We start from the raw sequence: 22,060 nt of genomic DNA on the forward strand, positions 1-22,060 counted from the left end.
AGGCAACACCATTTGGCAAACAAACAGCACATTAAGTTCACTTTGCTAGAAATGTTGATACTTTGTTCCTGTAAAAACATAATGCATTTATTGCCAATATAGCACAGAATTCAACTTGTATAATTTGACAGTGGGGACAGTTTTGAAGACCCTAAAAAGACCAAGGAATATTCTCCTTGAGGAAACATTTTTAAAAGTACTTTTTAAAAGTACTCAAGTGCAATCTGGTCTATTCCAAAAACTTTTATGAAGTATTTTTATGAGCTCCAGTCACGCTTGGTAGAGATGATCTAGTAGTATCCAGAGAGTGGTAAAACTCTTTATTAGACAGGGAATATTCTTAAACTTATATTCAAAATTATGACATAATTTTAAAAAGGGTCTCCCTGGGAAGTACCTCCAGCACCTCATTGGTATGTGTGACACAGCTTCCTAAGTGTAAATGAAAGGATTGAACAACATGGATACTTACCAAGAAAAAATTTTTCAGAAAGTAATTTGAAAAAAAAAAGGAAGAAAAAATGAACGTACAGATGTGAGTGACTGGGATGGAGGTCGTCTGCCAGTAGCTTTTGGTCTGGTTGTAGTTGGATGACTGAGCTTCTCAGCAACTGGTACTACAGAGTCAAAACCTTCCAGATCTTAAAAACAAAGATCACATTGAGTCAATTCTGAGAATCATTCTCCAAGAGAAACAATACGAATTTATACTAAAGACAAAACAAAACTCCCTACCTTTGGTAAATCTCAAAGAAATTAAGTCCCCGTTACATCATGTTGCTTCTGTTATTTTTTTCAGAATTTAGCTACCTTTATGTTTAAAAAAAAAATCTAAGGCAGCTGAAACCTAGGCACTTTTAACTTCTTCCATGCATGCTTATTCTTTGGATCAGTTATAATCAGGCATGGAAAGAGTTCAGGAGCCTTTTTTGCCTAGCAGTGTAATTCAAGTTGAATGACAAAACTGTCCCAGTCATGTGAAACAGAAAATGCAGCTGCAAAATTACCTTGTTGCTGATAGAGAGGCTAACAATTTTTCTACGAGTAATTTGAGGCAGAAAATAGCATGCACATTCTCCCAGTGTTTGTATCACCAATTCTAGATTTGAACTACAGCATTTGATAATGATCACTAATTGAAACCTATAATAACAATGAAAAGAAAACACCTCAGTAGACTCCTAAAACTCTATAGCACCCAGGGTAAGTAGATTCAAAGAATAGGAACCTAGCTTGGCTTTATGTGACATGAGACACATGGATGGAGTGTTTACTGAATCTAGCCACATGCTAGTACTGAAGGAGGGATATGACATCTGAAGGAATATTACTGCTCTTGAACACATTTGAATGAGATGGTTTAATATCACTCATCTGTTTTGTTTTATAGATAACACTGTTTCAGCCACCTCAACTTAAGATATTCTACTGCATTTGTGTATGAGATAGATATATCACCCCTCTGATCCCCCAGTTTTATCAAATTATTGGAATATGTGATTCAAGAATAAACTCGATAAAAGAATGCATTGGCTGTGAACCAAAAACTGCAAATCCTTCATAAAATATATATACCAAAGAGTTAAAATGGGATTGTATTCAGACCTGGTAAAGGAGCAATTAATCTTCTGCAGATCAAGCTACGTTGATATAATACACAAGGGTAATATCCTTAAAATGACAGATAATAGAAAATAAAGACCCATTACATGGATAAACTGTTGCACATTAAGCAGGAGAGCCAAACGGATTTTAGGTGCTTAGAGGATTTAGTGGCTAGGAGTTAAACAGGATCTAGATTTTAAACTGTGTATCTCTGTGGCAGTAATACCTGCAGAATCTCTAAGGAAGGTATGTACACTACTTTCAATAACCTTTTTATGGTACTCTAAAGGTTATTTGCCTCAGAATTTTACAACATTTTAGAAATAACTCTTTCTATACACAACAAATAACTGCCCGTCCTCTAATGAATTCAGCGCGTCTTTTGTTGGATCTTGTAATCTACATCTTAGCCTTGCCACTGTGGCATGTTACACATTCTGCCACTCAGGATCTGACAGTCTAAAGTTACAAGTTCATCTTTGCAAAAGTCAGGTGATGCAATGGGCCACTATGGAAGAGCATGGATTAAACTTTAAACGTCCATCCAGCCAACATATATCTGAAACCTATCCTTTTGCTCTCTAGTGCTGCTTTTTGTTTGGGTGTAATTTATTTTGGATAAATAAAATGGATAAATTGGAAAGAGTACAACGAAGGGCAACGAAAATGATTAGGGGTCTAGAGCACATGACTTATGAGGAGAGGCTGAGGGAGCTGGGATTGTTTAGTCTGGAGAAGAGAAGAATGAGGGGGGATTTGATAGCTGCTTTCAACTACCTGAAAGGGGGTTTCAAAGAGGATGGCTCTAGACTGTTCTCAATGGTAGCAGATGACAGAACGAGGAGTAATGGTCTCAAGTTGCAATGGGGGAGGTTTAGATTGGATATTAGGAAAAACTTTTTCACTAAGAGGGTGGTGAAACAATGGAATGCGTTACCTAGGGAGGTGGTAGAATCTCCTTCCTTAGAGGTTTTTAAGGTCAGGCTTGACAAAGCCCTAGCTGGGATGATTTAACTGGGACTTGATCCTGCTTTGAGCAGGGGGTTGGACTAGATGACCTTCTGGGGTCCCTTCCAACCCTGATATTCTATGATTCTATGATTCTATGATTCATTCTATGATTTTCTCTGGAAATCTTAATTCAAATGTGGCATCTGATTTTCAGTAATACCCCATTTCTATCCAGTTTTCCAGCTGAGGTGAAAAGGGCTGATGAGGTTAAGTGACTTGCCTAAGATCACACAGTTAATAAGTTGCCCAACTTGAATTAGAACCCATGACATTTGTTTTAACCACTATACACAACTATACCTTAAGTTTTAAAGATAGGGAATAAAGGTAAATTCTGACCCTCTGGACTACCATCTCTTCCACCACTGAACCAAGAAAACACATTGACAACTTCACTGTTCTCTGTCTTGTGACTTTTGTCCAAAGCATCACTTTTCTCTCCTTTTTTCTTATAAAAGGTAATTAACTACTACAGGTAATTGGACTATTGTGGAAAGCAACCAATGAAAAAGGGCGACGTTATTAATTCAAAGTGCCGGTTAGTATAAAAAAGGATCACATTTGAGAAGTCAGCTCTCTCCATTTTTTAAGTGTAGTTCTGCTGATCCTACTTATGAATTATTATCAGATGTATGTTTCTATATTTGATCAGAGTAATTAAACATTCACATTTTGTTCATTTTAATGTAAAAACATATGGGTTAGATTCAGCAACTGAATGCATGTGTCACTGAAGTCAGTAAGAGCTGTGAGCGTCTGAATGAAGGAGACTATTAATAAAATTGGATGGCCCATGTAATAGTTTTGTCCATAGTGAAACCTGACTTCTGTAAAAAGGTTCTAACAACAAGAAATAGACGGAAGGCTTTTAGCAGTAGCACAGTTATTCAAGTTTCTCAATCTACAGCTGATTGCTAGAAAAATAGTTCAAAACAGCCTTTATGAGAAATACAGACTATAAAAGAGAAATACAGAAGACAGCACAGGGTGGAAAGATTTAACTTCTGTTATATGCTGCCAAACTAGTGAGATTGCAAAAACCCAACTGACACTATAAATAAAATCCTATTAAACTTAAGTCAGACCCCAAAGAGAAGGACCCTTACTTGTACCAGTCTAAAATAGCAAACTCATGTATAGAACCTCCTTGCCCTTTTTTTGATCTTCTTATTTAGACTTTTTGTATCTTTTTCAAATCCTTCCCTTGCCAAATTGATCAGCACTTCAGAGGCAGACCCTAAAGTACTGTTCACACAGAGAACAAATTATTTTAATAATTGATTAAATCAGTACAAGAAAACCAAAGACTGCAATTACTCAAACTAAAGGCAGGTCTTGGTGGTAGCAGAGTTGGTGTATGAATGTACAGTGCAGAATGCTTGTACAGTTAGGGTCAATTTTTTATTTACATTGCTCATTTTTCTGATTATTCTTGCCAATGAAATATAATGCTACAATGGTTTTTCAATGTTCTTAGCCAGGTTTTCTCTTTGAGATATATATTGTACACACATTATATAGGGATGTGCAGAAATGACAGCATTAAATGCTAATGCAAGCATGTGATTATAAAAATTTATATATAGCTAAGGAAAATTATATTTTGGGATTTTATATCTGAGTACGGTACACCTCCCTTGTTCTGGGAAATGTGGGATGCCACAACAGAAAAAGGAAGCAGTTACTGTATCCAAAGTCTTGCTAATTGTGCTGTAGACCATACACCAGCCCGTGGAAGCAAACAATCAAAGTTTTCTCACAAGAACCCCTTCCCTTCTCTGGTCTGACACCAACCAAGCTCCAGGCAATAGGCTTCACTAAGACTCAGATGACACAATGCCTCCAGTCTCCTAACTTCCAGGTCTCTCTCAAACTGGGTCTCACCTTCCCCCACCCCTCCCCTTATAGCTCCAGGTGCTGCCCTGCTCTCTTAATTGGCCAAACTGGGAGCACCTGCTCTGGCACCAGGCCACTGGGCCCGTTTCATTTACAGGGGCCAGCCACCCTGTGGCAGTGTACTAATGCAGCTTAATCTTTTTTAAAGTGTTCTGCTTGCTGTCCAAGCATAGCTGGCAGGACCAACTCTAGGCACCAGCAAAGCAAGCACGCGCTTGGGGCGGCACAATACAAGGGGCGGCATTCCGGCCAGTCTTTTTTTTTTGCTTGCGCAGTTGCGCTCTCAGATCTTGGGGCAGCAAAAAACCTAGAGCCAGCCCTGATAGTTGGTTAAAATGAAAAACTCAGCTGTGCAAGAAATATTCTCACGTAAATTGGCATGGAAATCAAGAATAGTTTTCCCATTACACTATCTTTTAAGGAGTGTGTGTGTGTGTGTGTGTAAAAATGTTATTGTTTTCAAAACAGATCCACGTGAAAAAAACTTAGGGTACAAGTTTTCTGCCTGCAAGGGATTTTTTTTCCTCAAAAAGGGGGGGGGGGAGTCATTAAGCAATTTTACAATTACTGAAGTGGCAAGAAATAGGCAAAGGTTTTAGGCTTGTTTCATAAGGTTTTTTGTTTTCTCAGGTTTTTTTCTTCTTCATTTGGATTCAGCTCTTTGGTGCTTTGGAAGAAACAAGCAAAGTGATTTCACCTTGAAAATTAATAATGAAAAGTGATCAATAAATAGTAGAATCAATATTTTTAATAGTCTCATGAATACTGAAATCTTGAAAGAAAATAAACATGAAAAGTTCATATATGGTGGCTGAGATAGAGATTAATGAACTCTGTTGCATGTTAATTAATGCAAATACAGTTAATAATTTAAAAAAATGAAGAACCTAAGTATTGTTGAGGACTCTGAGAAAACTGACATTATTATCTATGTATTTCTATACAACAGGCCAGATTTTCCCACCCTTTACTCATCCTGAGTAGTACCTTACTTTGAGAAGGAGTCCCGCATTGGTTTCTTAGAATGAGTCAGAGTAGCAGACCCCTCTCCATAATGAAATGCAGACTAACTCCATTTGAACTCCAGTTCAGATCTGATTCATTCAATTTTATCAGGAAGGATTCCTGTTTCTAAATCTATTGCATTTAGAATAACATGGATTGTATGCAAAACTTCTGCCAACTCAGTCTCTTGCTTTTGGTGCAAGGATTTGGATAACAAAGACTCCATAAGACAGTAATTAGATAACTTTCTTTTCTTAGCTGCCTTTTCAGATTTTATCCTGAATCTTGGATAGTTGAAAACTGAATGCTGAAAGTTGCCATATGGTACCCTGCAAAGCTCTGGGTCAGTGCTCTCATCAAGTTTTTACCTTTAAAGGTTCAGAAGATGCCGAGCAAGTATTCAGAGGTCAAGAAAACTGAGCTAAGCTAGAAAAAATGAGTATGTTGCTTTTAGACAACTCAACACACATGGAGAGTGGTTTACATTTCTGTTTTACCACATTTTCCTTGCCCTGTAGGGCTAGGGAGTTAATTAATTATTTCATGGACTATTATTATCTCTCTGATTACAATATTTACAATTCAAGGTTATGGTTATGGTTATGGGTAATCCTCAGTTAGCTAACATAAATATTACAGCTTAATGCATTTCTGCAATTCTATTAATTCTGGCAGCTTTGTCTAACTGTATTAGAATGAATATGTACAGCATTGTGTTGGGGGATGCCAGCTGAATATGGATTTCTCTTTTCACTATAACTCTCATTTTGCCCTCAGCATCTGGTATTCAGTGAAGTACTACTTTTTCCAAGTTTTACAGATGAGGTTGCCAAGGAACAAGGGGGTCTAGTTATTTGCCTGAAGTCAGAAAATGAGCTAATGGCTTACCCGGGATTTAAACACAGGACTACGTGTTTCATAACTCTTTCTTCAAGGGTTCTCTAATTTTTTACATAATGTGGACTATATCTTATTATGGAAATCATTTCATTGCCACTTCCTCTCCCATCCACAATCACACTGACCACCTCCCCTCCCATTTATGAATGTATATCAGCACTCTGGCAACTAGTTATTCATTACGAGGAAAAGAGCTTTTTAGTGTATTTTAACTGTCTTATTGCAATTTAGCATGTGGAAAAAAAGGAGGAGAACTGGCAGCATGTGCCAGTCAGCTATCCATCACTCACTAGCAGGTGTTCCTCGGACCATACTTTGAGAGCTACTGATTTACTATATTTCAAGATCGTATCTCCCCACAGTTCTGAAAAAAGAGCTTTCTTCTGTTACCTTATAGAATATCTTAATAAATCTCATGCCAGTGCTACATTTTTCAGCAGCAATCAATGAGTACTTATGTGTCTTCTGTTAGTAATATTAGAGATAGCTAAGGTCCGACAGAGCAAAGGGTATAAAAAGACAGGATAAACATTGAAACAGATTGTGTTCTCTTAGATGCAGGCATGAACTGTGCGCAGTGTTGCCAATTCTCATGATTTTGTCACAAGTCTCATGATAATTATTGTTTTCCTTAAAGCCCCAGCTCCTGGAGTCATGTGCATTTGTGATTATTTTAGCCTTCATTCTTAAAGTAAAAGTAAGTTTCTAGCTCTTGTTGCTATGAAGAAAGCTTCAAAATGTGAATCTCAGTGAAGGCTCAAAAAACAGAAGGCATATAAAAAACACACCAAATGTATCATTTGTACATAATCTCATGATTTTAAAGCCAATCTCATGATTTTTGGTGAGCTTGACTCATGATTTTTGAACATTTGGGGTTGGCAATACTGTGTATGTGCAGTCCATTATTTACTGGGAAGTACAGAGACTACTATTTTGTGTGGATTATTGTGTGATTCTGCTGTATATATTTTAACAATATTTACTGGCAGATTACAGTTTAAATTACATAGTTCAAATCCATAAGACTTTCAATATCAGATAATTTTTAAAAGGTCAAATTTGGGGTTTTAAAAGACTTTACTGTATTCTTTTAAAAATGTATATAATAATTTCTAACTCAAACAGGAGAAAGTCCTCTACATTCATTATTGATTGAAATGATTCTTTAATTCTTTGAAAACAAAATTAGAGCTTTATCCTTTAAATTATCAAATTTGCTAAAAGTTTTCTTTTGTCAATCTACTAGCCCTCAAAAATTATCATGGTTATAAAATAGATCATATTTCTGAGGGCTAGTAGATTGATGTTTATTGGTCCAGGATCTAGGAACTATGGGTGGAATTTTTAAGAAAAAATGCCTTACCTTGTACTAGTACTTTGCCATATATACAAGGTGTGAATTTAAACCACTATAGTTATACCAGTATAACTTCTCCTGGTGGCACTCTTATTCCAGTTGTGGTGGTTTGAGAGACCTGTCTATCTACACTGTATGAATTCTGTTTGATGCTATGGCCCCTCTGTATGTTTATGCCCATATGGCTGACTTTGCTGTCTTCTTGCATCATATTTCTTGTAGTAGGGAGAGGGAGACTGGCGCGAGGGTGTCTGCTTCTGAAGGGGACAATCATTGAGGATCATCAACAACTGAATAAGTCTACCCTAACAGAACAATGGGGTTATTGCAATCTAGGTGAAAAACCAGTTCTTTCCAACTTGTGTGTAGAATGGAAGGAAAATAAGAGCAAAGAACCAAGATATTAGCACTGGCTTTTAAAACCACAGAGAGTGGGAGGGTAAGAAATGCAAAAGGAGCTTGGGCACGAGTGGAAGGAGTCTCTATGATTTCAGAAGAGAAGCTTGAGCAGGACGAGTGAGGTCCAGGAGAGGGGATGTGAAACTCTAAAAAACACTGACCAAATCTCTAAGAATGCTCAAGAGTGTTGAGGAAATTGAGGCAAAGAATTGCGCACAGGGTATCTTAGTTTGCATGGATCTCTATATATCTTTTGTGCTGTATAAAGTAAAGAATGAATGATTTAGAAATCCAAAGTCAAGGGCAAAGCTACACTTAGCATGTTGCATCAGCGCAGCTGCACCACTGTAGCACTTTAATGAAAAGGCTCTCCCCCGAAGAGAGCTCTCCCACTGGTGTAGTTAATCCACCTCCCCAAGAGGGAGTAGCTATGTCAATGGGAGAAGCTCTCCCACCAACATAGTGCTGTCTATGCGGGTGGGTGTTATGTCGCTCAGGGGTGTGAAATATCCACACCCCTGAGCAACTTAGTTATACGGCTATAGGTCTGTAGTGTAGACCTAGCCTAAGACAATCAAGTGTCCCTGAAGGGTTAAATTATAAGCTAGAGTACCCATGAGGATTGAGCTCTGGGAAAAGGGTGTGCTTGAGCTCCTGGGAAATCTTGGGAGCCCAGGGTGGCTGGACCATAGTGTCCCACTTCCAAGAGGGGTATCAGAGAGTCCAAGCCCCAGGAGGTCTGTAACACTGGTATAAGAGTGCCTTTTTCTGCGTTAGCTTATGTTGCTTTGGAAGTGATTTAAGCTCAGCTGAAACAGGCTATTTTTATTTTGGAATAAGAGTCCACAGATGGAAATATATATATTATACTAGTATAACTGGAAACATTTCCCATGCAGGCAAGCCCTTAGTGACTTAGGTACACGAGTCTATTGAAAGTCAATGGGTGTTTTTGACAACCTCACTTTATATATTTTACTTCAGACTAGGTAACAGCTCAAAGATGTTACTAAATGCTCCTTCGGTTGTGTAATATGTAATGATGCCACAATGAAATGTATGTATTATACTTTATGGTGGCATTTGAATATAAAGACCAGATAAACAGAAACCAGGTGTTGATTGATAGCGTATGCATAAAATATATACATCAGATAACCCAATAAAATCCCATAGAGAGGGGTTATAAGAAATTGTCATGATTATATTTCTGTTGCAATATTATAGTGCAATATTTTTCATCACAGTCCACTATCTACCCGTCCACAATTAGAAAATATCTATCACCAAAACGCACAACAGTAGTTCCACAGAATGCATGCTATTCATTCTTAGCTAAGGTAAATGTCAGGATAGAAAAGAGACGGAAAAAAGCCTTACCCTCATCAAGTGAAGAAGAGTTACCCATGGTAGAGACGTAAATGGGAAAAGCTTGATGAAATATGAGTGGAAAGGAAAAGAAAGGCATCACTAAAAATAAGGGGGGGGGAAGGAAAAAAAAAAAGAAGTGAGGAGGAAAGGGGAATGGTTTGTTTTTCATGTCCCTTACTGTAACTATAACTAAAATATTATATTTTGTAAGCAAGGTGGTAATAGCTGTAAAACCCGTCCTCCACTTCACTGAACTGAATTAAAAAGACAGCCATAAAATCAAACATACTCCATTAACTAGTATCTCACAAAAAGAAAAGGAGTATTTGTGGCACCTTAGAGATTAACAAATTTATTAGAGCATAAGCTTTCGTGAGCTACAGCTCACTTCATCGGATGCATTCGATGAAGTGAGCTGTAGCTCACGAAAGCTTATGCTCTAATAAATTTGTTAGTCTCTAAGGTGCCACAAATACTCCTTTTCTTTTTGCGAATACAGACTAACACGGCTGCTACTCTGAAACCTGTGATTATGCTAGTATCTCACAGTTCATTATGACTGTAGATAAGCAATTTATTTTGCATACCTTGGGGGCTTGTTTTCACTAGCAAATTACATCAAGTTAGAATATGACCCTTAGGTGTTGTGTTAAGATGATCCTGACTACAACTTTTCCGTCTGCATAGACAGGGACAAGACATGTAATGGATAAAACCAAATGAGCTCAGGGTTTATCAATGACCATCTAACTCCATGTAGAACATGATGTGTCCCTGAGTACACAGACTGCAAAGTTGCGGTCAGCATCAAGTTAGCTAACTTTGCAAGGTTAACTTCCAACTCAATACAATTTGCTAGTGAAGACGAGTCCCTTTGCTCTTTGGCATCTATTTAAAATTAACTTTCTGACATACAACATTAACTGAATTGTACAATATCAATCTAGTGAAGCTCAAGCAATGGCAACTCAGTTATAATTTGTGTGCTAATACTCAACACCCCTCTGACATAGAGTATAGCAGAACCTTACTGACAGTGGGAGTGCCCCAGTGCAGATTAGAAAAGCTTCAAAAATTAGGAAGTGCCAGGGGGCCAGGACAGTGCTAAAGCACCACCCTGTGCACTACAACTTAGTAGCGTCATGAAACCAAGCTAGGCCACATATGATTGGCTACTGCTGGTGCTCCTCCTCCTTCTGCTGCAGGGGGTTCTGAGAGCCCCAGAACAGCTCTATTTAGGCTATCGTAGAAATGGAAAGTAACCAGTGACCAAGATTACAGTGAAGAGCTGTTAGAAAGGCCACTTAGGTTCCCTCCTCTTCAAAGACTATTCCTACAACAGCTACTGCCTCTGCTTGCATGCTTTCTACAGTTCTGAGCCCTACCATGGGTCTGTGCTGAGAAGAAGCTGGTACTTAGATCCACCTCCTTCTCACTTTACTGGAAGCAAAAGGGGAAAAGGAGGCAGCTGGGGGCTGCCCTCTCACCTCAGAGCTCATCAGCATATAGGGTAAATCCTGCCCTAGTGACCACCTCTGAAGACAGACCACCTGTCACACACGACTACTTGCAGAAGCCGCAGAATGCTCCCATTCTCTGGTGTGTAAACCTTTGAAGAGAGACCACTCTTACAAGTGACCACTTTTGCTAACTCCCATGAGTGATCGCTCTTGGCAGGTTTTACTGTATTATAAAGTTAAGGCAGTTTTGGTAATGTTCACTACCTTACATGTATTCCAATTTAATTCATCTGATCTCGTGCTGCCCAATCAGTCAGTGCTTTTAAATCCAGCTCTCAATTCTCTAACATTTTTTACTAACAATTTATTATCAACAAAATCTCACCAATTTACTGTCCCTTCCTCTCATGAATGATTAATAAATCTATAAAATAACACTGATCCATAGTAAACCCTGGGGACGTAATTCCTCTCCATTGCAAGGAGCAGTCATTCACTGCTACTTATTTTAGCTTACAAAATTTTAATCGATCACAGAACTTTGCCCTCTACAAGGTGGCTTTTTATTTCCTTGATCAATAGCTTTTTGAAAATCCAAGTAAATTATGATCACTGGGTCACCTTTCACTCCCAAGTTAATACTTTTTTCTATGAACTCTAAAGGGCTAGAAAGACATGTCGTGTAGATGTCATGCTCATTTGACCCTATCAGGTTATACTTATCTAAGTATACTTTCTTTTATCCAATAAATTTGGCTTTAACATAATATTAATCAGAAAACATCATAATGTATACCTGTAAAACAGGTTTCAGAGTGGTAGCCGTGTTAGTCTGTATCAGCAGAAAGAACGAGGAGTACTTGTGGCACCTTAGAGACTAACAAATGTATTTGAGCATAAGCTTTCATGGGCTAAAGCCCACTTCATCAGATGCATCCAGTGGAAAATACAGGAGGAAGATAGATAGATAGATATACACACACAGAGAACATGAAAAAATGGGGTTGCCATACCAACTCTTAACAAGACCAATGGATTAAAGTGGGCTATTATCAGCAGGAGAAAAAAAACTTTTCTAGTGATAATCAGAATGGCCTATTTCAAACAGTTGACAGGAAGGTGTGAGTAACAGTCGGGGGGAAATTAGCATGGGGAAATAGTTGGGGAACTGTAAAACAGTTCATGCAATTTAATTGCAATGTGTTTTGCTACGTTCACCTTCATTAAAAATAAAAAAAATACTGTTTATTCCTTTAGAACAAGCTTGCTGTCATAGAACACACTGACAGCAACAAATGCAAAAAGCAGATACATGAATACGGAGAGCAATAATCAAGGTCATCTTCATAAAACTAAGAAAAATTATTTGTGTTCGCTTTTTATATTTTAAAATATATATAAAAGTTTTCCTTTCAATTCTGGAGAAAAGGCAGACTGGTTGCGGAAAGTATAATATTCTACCAAAACGTGTTAATACTAATGTGTTCTATGAAAAAAAACCACATCAAATTAACTTTATATGCTATATGAGTTCTAGTAATGCTTACATTCAGGGTACAAAGATTCTGCCTCTTACAAAAACATGCCTGCTGCTGCACAGTTGTTACTAAATTGAGTGACTGGAGCAGATGTCATTGGAATACTTTCACATACAAATGACTCTGTCCCTGGGTTTGCTTTCAGAAATAAAGAAGAGTCAGAACACCTCACTTTCAATGCCTCAGTTACAACAACATCCTGCTCAACAAACATCTCTTATGGATTTCAAGCTTACCGATGGAGAAAAAAAAATAAGAAAAACAATCCAATCTTTAACTTTCCTCCTGTTCAAGGTGACTCAGTGATTCAACTGTACGTATTTTAGGGATATCGATTATTATCTTAACTGCAGTCGAGTTCATGTTCATTTTAAAATTGGAACAGACACTTCCTTTAATACTTTTTCAGCAAAATGGATTTTTTAAAAGCAGTCTCTATTTCCCTTGTATTTGAAATGTAAAGATTATTGGTAACTACACCACAAATGTAAACCTTTATCACATTACAAATATATAATATGCATTAATCTTCACCTTACCAAAACATAGTATAATTATTCATTTGGCCTAGCCAATTATTTCAGGCTTTTAACAATAAAATCAATTTCCCATGCCAAAAAATGCAAGTTTCATATTTCTCTGCTCTCTTAAAAAAAAGTTTATGCAAGGAATGTGTGATTAACTTTGCATTTAAAATTTACTATGAACCCATTAACTGCTTCTTGGAGCAGAGCAAGTACCACTAAAATGCAGATATCTACATCATAACTTTGTTAGAGGAACAACAAAAATATGTCAACTTACCAATGTCACTGCTTCTTTCTGAGGAGTCCTTCTCCAAGGTTCCGGATACTGTACTGCCCACTAACTCTATTTTTGTACTATCATTCCTACGGTGAGAAAAAAAAAGAGGAGACATTTATTAGAGTTTTCTGTGTGTTACAATAAATTGCCAGCTTGCAATTAATAAAAAAAGAGGGGATGTGTTCCTCCTGTGTAGCACTGAGTTATAGCAACCTGTCATAGAGAGCCATCTCTAGTAAGCAGGCACACTGAATGGATTAACCTTATCTCATTTCTCTTTAACACCTGTCAAAAAGCTATTTTAGACACAGTAGCGAGCTAAATTATTCCTCAAATGTTCACAGCATTCAACATGAAGGAAATCTAAGGGCAAAGGACTACCCTTCAACAGCTTATTCTTAGTTGCTTACAATTAATAATTGGTGCCTAAATATTATGGACAGGTGAACCAGAAATCTGCAGATAAATGGATGAAGAGAAAAAATGTCAAGCTGGGATAATGGGATCCAGCAGTGCTCCGTTCTATTCATAGAAGCAGCTTCCTCACCATGATAAATGCTTCCGATTAGAAAATGAAGATTTTTGTACATATTACCCATCATTAGGCTATGAAATCCCTTTCTATGGTTTCAAGGATGTTTCCCAACCCAGGAACTGTAGAGCGAAGATTTCTTCACCATAGAAAAATGACAGAGGAATGGTGATACTTTATATAGGGGGGACTGAAATTTTTAAGAGCAACAGAGATTCAGCCATGAGTAACCCTGTTTTTCTTCCATGCAAAAGCTCACATAACACATTCAAGTTTATCAAAACAATATGACCACTCAGACAGAATAAAATGGGATCAGCGGTAGGAGCACATGGTTAAACTGCACAGGTCACACACACAACATCCTTGAGAAAATTTACTATGAGATTTCAAGACAGCTTCAGTTCACTTAATGGAATAAAAATGTGTATTATAGTCATGAAATATTTATCCCATTTCATGGCCAGCCTCACAATATTTTGTAATTCCCACAATAATTGTCACCATACATACATAAACAGTATTATCTATATAGTGTTATTGTACATATATCTTTGCACACTGGGCAAAATGTGCCAAATATATAAAACTGTCCCTGCAACTAATGACCCCGATATTTAGCGTTTCTTAAAATAGTGGTATTAGCTATTAATACATTAGAAATAAAGCATGATCTTCTAATACTTAGCATTTTGCTCCTTACTTTTCACTAGCAGATACAAGCACATACCACCTGTTTGCTTCTGGTGGTCTAATCTGGCAAAGGATGGTTTGGATTTAGTTAATGATGCCAGATTTATAAGCATGACCATGGCATTAGCTATTAGAACTGTTCAAACTAAAAATGCTGTAATGGATAAGAAGTCTGGAAAGTTTTGTTGAAAACTGGAAGATACTACAAAAAATTGGATTCCCAGATAAGAATGTAAAAAGACAAAAAACCCAATTGCTGATCTGGAAAACAAGATCATATTATGAAATATTAAGTTGTCAGGACATCCCTGTAAGTGAGGAAGCAAGAGAAATTAAGACATTCCTATCATACTGGATTAGTAAAATGCTGATGATGAATGAGGATGTTCAGAATGATCTACTTGATCAATAAAATTCCCTCTTTTTTTTAATCACTGGAAGAAATGTATAACAAAGTAACAGTGTTCTGGTGGTAATCCCAAAAACTGTCTTCACTGTACTTCCCCTGGACCTCTTTGCCAAGATGTATTTAATGGTGAAGAAAGAATGTTAATTGGAAGTGTTCTGAGAGAGGTTGGGGTTGGGGTTGTAAACTATTACGATTTTAGGGCTGAAGGATACTGAGGCTAAACTTGATGTTGGATCCTAAAAGGATACTTAACACAGCTGTCTTAAGGAATGCTAAATGTCCTTCAAGACTCCATATCGTAAAAATGTTCCCAATGAACAGAATTTGTCCATCACACACGCATACAAGTTTATTATAGGGTTGTTCATAGGGGTGCTAGAACAATTTATAAATTATAGTGGAGGTGCTGAAAGAGTAAACCATGTATTTGGTTATTACTGCTTCAAGCCTAGGAGGTGCTGCCGCATCCCAAGCACCCCAAGTTGCTCAGACCTTAAATGCTCAATTGCTGGCACTGACCTTTTGCCATTTGTATAGCCTTCTATTCCTTCAAAAAGCAACACCAATCCTTTGTAAAGCACTTAATTTCCAATAGATGAAAGTGAAAAAGATTGCTTCAGATGAACATATCTCAGAAAAACAGGGTAAAACCCTGGTTTCAAAAGAGTCATCTCAACAGATAATATGTGCCTTGTCTACACTAGAAAATTGAACTACTGGTAACTGGTGTAATTACCAGTAGTGCAGCATGCGTAAATAAACCATTGTGTCTGGGGACAGGTCAGTTGCAGCTTTGCCCCACATCCAAACTAGTTGCAGGGCCTTCTTGGTACCCAATCCACAGTCCTTGAAACCTCATCCAGCCTCCAAAAGAAAATTATTTATTTAACTGAAGAAACTGATTTTTATTACAAAATATAAAAACAGCCCACTGAAACCCATGAATGTAAGACTCTTGACACATACTAGAATAAGGATGCCATTGCTAATCAACAGCAACAGAAATCTAAGGGGAATTTTATTAAAATCTACAGGATTTTTCCCATAGAATCTACAAAATTTTTGTAGGAGGTCTATTTTTATTTGGTATTCTAATTGACCTGAGTCTTACAGATCTCCAGAATAAGATACCAGAAGGTACTTTCAAAATATGTATTAGCTTATTAAACTGAAATGATTGTAAAAAGAAATAACCAAACATATCCTGTAAACTACATTTAACAAAAACATAATTTTACCCTAATTTTCCAAGTTTCTGAATTATCCAAATAATTAAAAGACTATTTTATAGATTTGATCATACGAATGTCAAACCTTATTCCTATAAAATGTCCTTACAAATAGGCATAACAGGATACAAAAGTGACCCTGGATAACCCATTAGTTTAAATTAGCCGATAAAATAGTTAGTGGTAAAACAGTTAGCAATTGTGGCATTTAAAGGGGCAATATCAACTTAAATACATTTTTCTGTACTTTTAAAAAAAACAATTACTATTACAAGTAACACCTACTCCCATAACAGATTAGAGGATTACATATTTCTCTCTTTTTTCTGTGTTACATTATGTACTGGACAGCACTTTCAATCCAGTTTCACTGTTTGCCCTTCTGAAGGTCTTTCAAACAGCTAATGGGGAAACATAAACATTCTTAAACATAGAAACATGAGATTGTATGTATGTATTAATTATTTTCTTTAGTGTTATGTTCAAGCACCTCCCAGGTGGGGAGAGATAGACATGACCCAAGCACTTCAGTAAGACTTCAAAAACTGAGAGGGGTCAAGGGCAGGTATAGCATCTTAAATGACTTTTTTAGTTGACTAGATTTCAATAAAGAGTGTCCTTTTATAGGCTATTATTAGACAAATGAATGGAAGCATGATCTATGGGTCCTATTCTATTCAGGTTCTTAACCTGCCCTTATCAAGGTAGTATATGATCATCTAAAGTTAAAGAGGAGGACTGAGAGTCAGGACATCTACGTTGTATTCTTGTCTGTGTCACAGACGTGTGACCATGAGTAAGTCATTTAACTCCTGCATCCTCTGTTCCCCCACTTGTAAAACTGAGTCAATGATAATGATCTACCTCTCCAGTGTGTTGAAAAACTTAATCAAAGCTTGTAAAGGACGTTGAACAGCCACTGATGGAGGCTATACATTATTTTTCAAGCAGCTTTCTAGAGTAGTACCTTGAGTAAGTCATTGTGTAATCAAAACACATTCTGTAACCCAGTTTGCAACATGCTCAGACTTACACTACAATAGCCAGGGAAAATGGACTGAAATCAAATCAAATTTCTAGGCACTACAGTGTTTAAAAGGGGAGCATACTGGCTAGTATTATTCACTATTATATTTAGCTACCCAGGAGAGTAGAATGGGCCACAAAGTGGCCATGGCTAATCTAGAGTTGTTGGTCTTGTAACTTGAGTTAACAGAGTGCCAATTAACTTGAGTTAACTAACTTGATTGTACATGCTAATATAGACACTCCACAAACTTTACAGCAGGAATAAACATCTTCAGGTGTCTAATTGACAATCAATTCAATTGAGTTACAATAAAACCAGAAGCGCTAGTCTAGGTAAAACCAGTGTGACAGAGTGATGATACAGTATCTAACAAAGGGCTTTAATATTATTATTTCAAAGAAAGTTAGAATTGGAAATGAACAGTAACATCAATAGAAAACCTACACTCTATGAATTTGCAACTTTTAACAATACCTTGTATGCGTCAGAGGCACAGCTGGTCTTTCTGGTCGTCTTGGGGGCAATGTACCAGGTCTGTTCAGAGAGTTTGCTTTGGGTGGTCGAGGTTTCTTCGGCGGTATCGCAGGAACCGAAGGCTTATGCGAATCTACCAGTTTTTTCTCTCTTTCTGGTCTTTCTTTAAATCATTTTCCCCCCAAAAAAGAACGAAGACCTTATTAAGTGGAATTCACTGGCACACATTGATTTACAATGTACAGAAGCTATGGAATGTTAGTTAAACCACATCTAAGAAATAAGTCTGCATTCTTCACTGTTCTGCCTTATTTCACTCTTTTCTGAGAATAAAATGTTTATACCAGTTTTGTGCTAAACACATTTCAATAGTTTGAATTTGCATTAAACCTACTCTTGGCTGATATGTGTAGACAGTGTATGAATCTTAGTGTAATTTCTGATTTTAAACATTAAAAAACTTATTATCTAAATAACTATTAAAATAAGAAGACAAGAGAATTACACATCATACAGAAACATTTTTTCCAAGCCCACCTTCATACTAATTTTTACTCTGTGAGATAATACTCAGTTAGAAGAGCACAAAAATAAGGATAATTCTGTGTATTCTTAATGCTCTGCTGAAATGTGCAAATATCTTCTTTTGAAAATGTATTCGGCACGCATTTAATACAAATATGTTTAAATGAAAAATGAATCAGCTTAAGATACTAGGGTCAAAATATAACAACGTGGGGGCCAACATTGAGACACCCAGATTCATATTTAGGCATCTAAATAGAAGTGGCCTCATTTTTTTTTTTTTTTTTTTTTTTTTTTTTTTTTACAAATTTGGGCAATTGGATCCACAGGAAATAAGTACCTCTCAAAAAGGGCTTAAATATGGATGTAGGTACCTAATATTTGGGATTCCAAGTTTAAAAAGTGGTTAGTTTGAATTTAAACTCATTACTTTTCATAGGAAATTCTAAGGTCTTTAACATGCCAATGCCTGCTATTGCTAGGATGTACATAGAGCACATACAAACAGCTTGAATGGACCCATTATAAAATACGCTGAAAATGCATATTGTAAAATGTAGCTAAACACTTTTAACGCTCCACATTACTTGGATGAAACCTTGGCTCCATTGAAATCAGTGGCAAAACTCTCACACCTTGTCTCTCATAATATACCAAACCCATCAGTGACAAGATGGTCTTCAGTATGTTGTGAATATACACAGGAATCCCTATGGCATACACGTAAGAATATTACACAAAGCCAAGCTATCTCTTCATAAGTTTTAGGATACTAGGTTTGAAGGAATCATGGACCACAAAAACAGCCATTGGCAATTTGTCTTTGTTGATAATAGTTGCAGGGAAAAAAATTAAATAAATTCCAACATAAAAATGTGTTCAAAGGTCTGATTTCAATTCACAAAAGCAGTGGCATTCAAGCCCTGGAGACTAATTTATTGCTGTGTTGTCTAAGTGATGGAAAATATTATAAACCATTTGTATTTCACAGGCATATTTGAACGGGCTAGTGGTTTAGGTTAAGCATAATATCAGCCAAGTTATAAAATTTATAAAAAGAACAAAACATCCACAGAATACATTTAATTAAATCTATCTACTGACTAGAAAATGAAAACTCGAATCAACCTCCTTCTCTATTCATCACTCTGCAAACAGCAGAATTAGAAGCACATTTCATACCTTTCTCCTCTGTTCGATTAGGAAGACATTCTGGCCTTTCAGGAGGTACCTTTTTGATTTCATGTTTTCTGTCTGTGGCACCTGTCAAAGAAAGGAAAATTCAGGATTCTGCAAAAAGGTATCTGCAAACAAACCAAGCAAAAAGATATACATTTAAATTTGTCCCCCTTTATTTTTATTTTTTGATTCCCCAATTTTGAAATTTTCACACTTAAACTAAAAATTAGCCCATTTTCAATTAAAATTATTTACGTCACAAAAGCATGCAAAATGTCATGACTGTGTAGTCTTTGGAACCAAGTTACATGATTTCCAATACATCTCAGGAGAGCACGCACTTGCAAAACGCACTTGCACTGCATCATTGTTAGACTCAAAAATAATTCAATGGGGAGGAAAGTTCAGTAGAGTAAGTCAATTAAATGGGACTTTTTGATGCTAAGAAAATAATTCCACATAGCTGAATATCAAATTTATTAATTTAGTTGCTGCCTGCATAATAATACTTAGCACATATAAAGCTCTGTTTGTGTTTAAAAGTAGTTTTGAACATGATTCACAGCTAAAGGGGCTCTCTGGCCACCCAGCTCTGAAGGCAGTGCAGAAGTAAAGGTGGCAATACCACGACCCCCTCACAACCCTTTTTTGGGTTAAAAGAAAAGGAGTACCCGTGGCACCTTAGAGACTAACAAATTTATTAGAGCATAAGCTTTCGTGAGCTACAGCTCACTTCATCGGAGCTGTAGCTCACGAAAGCTTATGCTCTAATAAATTTGTTAGTCTCTAAGGTGCCACGGGTACTCCTTTTCTTTTTGCGAATACAGACTAACACGGCTGCAACTCTGAAACCTTTTTTGGGTTGGGACCCCCAGTTTGAGAAATGCTGGTCTCCCCTGTGAAATCTATGTAGTATAGGGTAAAAGTAAACAAAAGACCAAATTTCACAGCGGAGACCAGATTTCACAGTTCGTGACACGTTTTTCACGGCTGTGAATTTGGTAGGGCTCTATTTATAAGAATTATTATAACAGGTTTTGGCTTCATTCCACTAGTCAACTACAAGGTGTTACAACCATTTTAGCTTAGCAGTGTTTAAAACGGCTACATAACACTATTTTGTTCCGTCTGTTTCACTGTGTGTTATGCAGCACTCAAGCACATTTACATTTTCTGAATATGGCAATACAATACTTGCAGCTGGTCCCTAACATTCACTACTCGTCAATGCTAATGGCCCCTCATTACTGGACGTTGTTTCTCTGTAACTGATCTATTCAACAGGCAACACTTGTATAGCTTATCATGCCCATAAGTCTTAGTGAACTGAGCCACACACATCACCCTTTTACACCACATAGAGCAGAGGTTCTCAAACTGGGGGTCGGGACCCTGCAGGGGGTTGTGAGGTTATTACGTGGGGGGTCGTGAGCTGTCAGTCTCCAACCTAAACCCCGCTTTGCCTCCAGTATTTATAATGGTATTATAAAAGCGTTTTTATAATTTATAAGGGGGGGGATAGCACTCAGAGGCTTGCTATGTGAAAGGGGTCACCCGTACAAAAGTTTGAGACCCACTGACACAGAGGAGGACATTACTGCTAGTCTCCCAATCACAGTCACTCTAAACTCATGGGTTATATAAGTCGAATATCCTGAGAAACTTAAGTAGCGACACAGGACTTTAAACGTGTGTGTGCGTGCAGCTACAACATAGCTGCAGCTGGACAAGGTTCCTAAGTATGATTACCACACAGTCTCATCTTAAGCCCAGTTTGGGAATATAGTTACGGTCCCAATTAAACAAAAATACAAAATAGAACCAGGCTTTAATTTGTAATATAGACAAAGGCTAATTCTAAACATAGAATCAAAGAAGAATCATAGACTCATAGAAGAATTAGGCTTGGAAGGGACCTCAGGAGGTCATCTAGTCCAACCCCCTGCTCAAAGCAGGACCAACACCAACTAAATCATCCCAGCTAGGGCTTTGTCAAATCAGGCCTTACAAACTTCTAAGGATGGAGATTTCACCAGCTCCCTAGGTAACCCGTTCCAGTGCTTCACCACCCTCCTAGTGAAACAGTTTTTCCTAATATCCAACCTAAACCTCCCCCATTGCAACTTGAGACCATTGCTCCTTGTTTGGTCATCTGCCACCACTGAGAACAGCCAAGCTCTATCCTCTTTGGAACCCCCTTTCAGTTAGCTGAAGGCTGTTATCAAATCCCCCCTCTGTCTAAATAAGCCCAGTTCCCTCAGCCTCTCCTCGTAAGTCATGTGCCCCAGCCCCCTTATCATTTTCATTGCTCTCCGCTGGACTCTCTCCAATTTGTCCACATCATTTCTGTAGTGGGGGGCCCAAAACTGGACACAATAGTCCAGATGTGGTCTCACCAGTGCTGAATAGAGGGGAATAATTACTTTTCTCAATCTGCTGAAAATGCTCCTACTAATGCAGCCCAATATGCCATTAGCCTTCTTGGCAACAAGGGCACACTGTTGACTCATATCCAGTTTCTCGTCCACTGTAATCCCCAGGTCCTTTTCTGCAGAACTGCCACTTAGGTCAGTCAGTCCCCAGCCTGTAGCAGTTCATGGGATTCTTCCGTCCTAAGTGCAGGACTGCACTTGTCATTGT

At 37.5% G+C, this 22,060-nt stretch overlaps 1 protein-coding gene across 4 annotated transcripts in view; it reads right to left on the minus strand.

Moving 5' to 3' along the window:
• SH3KBP1 (SH3 domain containing kinase binding protein 1) overlaps positions 1-22,060 on the minus strand; it is a 368,642-nt gene that overhangs the window by 15,497 nt on the left and 331,085 nt on the right. For all 4 annotated transcript variants that reach the window (XM_038386662.2, XM_038386663.2, XM_043504627.1 and 1 more), the window contains 4 exons: positions 19,424-19,504; positions 17,717-17,879; positions 13,350-13,435; positions 532-641 (listed from right to left, as the gene is read on the minus strand). In XM_038386662.2, coding sequence (XP_038242590.1) covers positions 532-641; positions 13,350-13,435; positions 17,717-17,879; positions 19,424-19,504 — 440 coding nt within the window. The remainder of the gene's footprint in view (positions 1-531; positions 642-13,349; positions 13,436-17,716; positions 17,880-19,423; positions 19,505-22,060) is intronic.

The sequence above is a fragment of the Dermochelys coriacea genome, chromosome 1, assembly GCF_009764565.3.
Source record: "Dermochelys coriacea isolate rDerCor1 chromosome 1, rDerCor1.pri.v4, whole genome shotgun sequence".
Lineage (NCBI taxonomy): Eukaryota > Metazoa > Chordata > Testudines > Dermochelyidae > Dermochelys > Dermochelys coriacea.